This window comes from Salvelinus fontinalis, chromosome 40 (assembly GCF_029448725.1).
Source record: "Salvelinus fontinalis isolate EN_2023a chromosome 40, ASM2944872v1, whole genome shotgun sequence".
NCBI lineage: Eukaryota > Metazoa > Chordata > Actinopteri > Salmoniformes > Salmonidae > Salvelinus > Salvelinus fontinalis.
Window position 1 is genome coordinate 27,137,212 of NC_074704.1, and position 3,694 is coordinate 27,140,905.

A 3,694-nucleotide genomic window follows, 5' to 3' on the forward strand; every position below is an offset into this window, starting at 1 on the left:
TGGTAGTTGTTGGCTTTCGAGTTCACATCAAAAGCAACCAAGAAGACAAAAATCAGATGAACGGTACCGGCCAGGATGAGAAATGTTCCGCCAATGACCGTCACCTTGTCTTTGAACAAATCCCACTTGAGGTATTCAGTGCACTTGACCCAAGGATGCTGGGGATGATTGGTCACGAGCTCGTGTATATCCCAGTTTGTCATGCTCGCCTCAATAAAATACTTGAAGGAATAAGTTGCAACTAGTATTGTTTTTTGAAGTGGTAGCTCACAAGCACAGCTCCTAATACCTGTCCACAATAACATTTTGAAGGAATAAGTTGCAACTAGTATTGTTTTTTGAAGTGGTAGCTCACAAGCGCAGCTCCTAATACCTGTCCAAAATAACATTTTGAAGGGATAAGTTGCAACTAGTATTGTTTTTTGAAGTGGTAGCACACAAGCAGAGCTCCTAATACCTGTCCACAATAAAAAAAAAATCAACAGTTTAATTTAACTTACATTCAAACAATGAATCCTGATCTAGGATAACTTTTCAAAACATTAAATTATTTGGCTTGCTCTGAAAGGATTTGGCTATAAGCAGACCTGTAATGGGGAAACATAATAATTGCCAGTATGGACATCATCCACCCTGCCACTCCCAAGGCGTTGACCACAAACTCCATCCAACTCTGCTTCAGTGGGGCTTTAGGAGTTATTGGAGGGGTAGACCGTTCTGTACAGCATGGTCCCCCTGGTCAGGTGTGTGCAGACCACAGTGGTCATGATAAATCCTATGACTCTCTGTCCATGCCCATCAACATGCTCTCTTCTACACCTGCCCTTTCTGGAGGAAGTGTGATACAGTAAAAAGCCCTCTGTCTGCTTTACTGCGGTGTCAAACATTAGGATGTCGTGGAAACACAAACAATTAATAAAGACGTGGTTGTACATTTTCATTGTATTTATTATTGAGATTTTATTCAAATGAGAAAGTAAATTTGGCATTGTGATATCAACAATTATAAGTGGAGAGGCACGGCTATGTCCTTTTTGGTTCTTTATTTCGAACCCTGCTTGACATGGCCTCGACGCAGGGAGCCATAACGTCCATCTGCTCTTGCACACATACAAACCAATGGTGCATATTAATACTAGATGACTGACAGGTGGCGCTATTTTGAAGTCACTGTCACCATTTCTGTACCCCTCCAACACTTTGTCAAGCATATTATATAACAGACACCTTAATGCATACTTTTAAATTGTATTATATGAACAAACAAAACAAAAATAGTTTTTCCTTAAAGTATAATTTTTTGAGAATACGAATGTTACTGTTCACTCTACAACAAATAAATACTTAAAGATATGTAATTTTGCGCTTGAAACATTAAATTGAAATAATGTAGCATTCCATTCATTCCTATGGAGGACTGCTCCTTCTGAGAAGTACCAATATGGCGGACAGTGGCTTCAAAGTCTCTCAATGGCCAATACATATCAAATTTTATAATCAACAATCTAGTGTTTTAATACATAATTGATACAAACCCCTACAGCAGGGTTCCCCAGCTGGCGGCACGCAGGCCAAATTTGGCCCGTGGGTGGTTTTATTCCGCCCCCAAACTTTTTTTCTTGTTTTAATTTTGGGACATAAAAGACTGTAAAAACACCAGGAAATCAGCTCCAAGTTATTTAAATTTTGGAAATCTGTTCCAAACTATTCCCACGCATAATATAGACACATGATCGTATACAAATGTAAGCATAGTTTGAAATGATCTGTTTGTGATTGTTGCGGTCAAATTTTTAACAGATCAGGTTCTGCATCGTCTCAACAACCACATAGTCATGCCTTGTGTATTTTAGTGCGTTCCAGTTTACCACATTCCCTGGAGATAACACCTCCCCCTTCATGTAGCTTTGGATCTCACATGGAGAGAGCACTCTGTCCCACATGTGGACATCGGTCTCATGTCCGTAAAAGGAGTCATACACATCAAACCCACCAACGTATGCATCTTGGTCCTGACCTAAAATAATACTCGGTGTACCAGAGATGGAGCCGCCGGCTTGGAGAGCTTTCCTCGCACTTGGCTTCCCATTCACCCACAGTTGAGTCAATCCTGTACTGGCATCCCACGTCCCACAAACAGAGTTCCACTCGTTCATTTTGTCTGGCAATCCCCAGAAATAGATACCTTGGTCCTGAATGTACACCCTGTAATTTCCCCCATCTCCCCTGAAGATGACAAAACCATCAGCATGAGAAGGCGTGGCCAATGAGAAAATGGTCAGCTCCTTCGTCTGGTAGTCGGTGAAAAATCGAACGCAGACAGTCACAGCAAAGAAGATTTTGTTCATGTCAGGGGTTATCTTGACATAGGCGGTGTTTGACTCTACTGGGAAAATGATTTCCTTCCCTGACATGTCTGTTACAATTAGAATAATATTCATTAATATTCATTATTAGAGTTGCAAAGGGAGGAAATATTCCCTGTATATTTCCAAAATGCGTTTGAAAATTTCCAGAACTTAGAAAAATTACAGGGAATTTTGCAATCCTATTAGTATAGTAAGTAAGTACTACTGAAACACATGTAATTATTCAACAATTCATAAAAGTTATTTTGGGCCATCTCCAAGATTTCCGTCTTACCTTGTGGCACAGCATAGCAGCACGTAAAGAACATCAGAAGCCATGTCTGCAGCTCCATTTTGTAGTTTCACTTGGAGTAAGCACTAATGTTATGGACACATCCTCAAAGGATATTCCTATTTATAGTATAGAAAAGGGACTGAAAATGGGAGGAACTACCTGTATGCTCCTATGAATGCCAGCCAGACATAGCACATTACCCACTTCCTTGTTTTGATATTGGTCCAGATTAGAAAATAGAGTCATCTGAGAACCTAAGTTCATATGATGTTTCAACATTGCCAGTTTATCAAGATGTTCTTTCTGTCAGACTTTTTAGTAATAATAGCCTACTTGTTACTAAAATGTCTAACCTTTGCATTTGAGTTAGCTTACTTGTACACTTTGAAATTATATGAAAGTGTTGATTCTTTGAAATTAAGTGTTTAAACTTGTTTTAATTGTTAACTTAACAATTTTTCAAGATTAACTAGTGTTGAGGTTGATTAATCACAGATCAAAATCCTGCAATAAAGAGGGGAAGGGAATCTGTCTCTAATTTGTCTGTGTTCCTGTGTTATATTCTCAAATGAACATGACCTTTTTGTTCAGTCATAAGGTCTCCAGTTCTTTTAATTTGATTGTCACTATTTTTTCAGGATATCAGTCATGTGAACCCTTTTTGCAGCTGATAATAGCATGCAACGCCAATGCAGCCATAGGCCTACAGCGGTGGTTCCCAACTCCAGTCCTCCAGTACCCCCAACAGCACACTTTTGTTGTAGCCCCAGACAAGCATACTTGATTCAACTAATTGAGGGCCTGAAGATTAGTTGAGAAGTTGAATCAGGTGTGTTTGTCTGTGGCTAAGATGAAACTGTATTTTTGAGGTACTCGACGACCGGAGTTGGGAACCACCGGCCTACAGTATGATGTCATTAGAGACAATTTATGCTTGAGGGGAAGTGTAGATGATGTGACGCAATTTCGGAAATTGAGCTCCGTACTGCTTTGCCGTGCGCCTCTCAAATTGTGTAACAATGCGGAGGGCTCCGTATAGCTCCGCACTGAC

General features: G+C 40.0%; 1 protein-coding gene across 1 annotated transcript; it reads right to left on the reverse strand.

Moving 5' to 3' along the window:
- Positions 1-865: 865 nt before the first annotated feature.
- LOC129839982 (C-reactive protein-like) lies at positions 866-3,092 on the reverse strand. The gene is made up of 2 exons (XM_055907744.1): positions 2,644-3,092; positions 866-2,416 (listed from the first exon to the last, which is right to left on the reverse strand). Exons 1-2 carry the CDS (start codon positions 2,699-2,701, stop codon positions 1,794-1,796), a joined length of 681 nt encoding a protein of 226 aa, XP_055763719.1. The 5' UTR covers positions 2,702-3,092; the 3' UTR covers positions 866-1,793.
- Between the last annotated feature and the right edge of the window lie 602 nt (positions 3,093-3,694).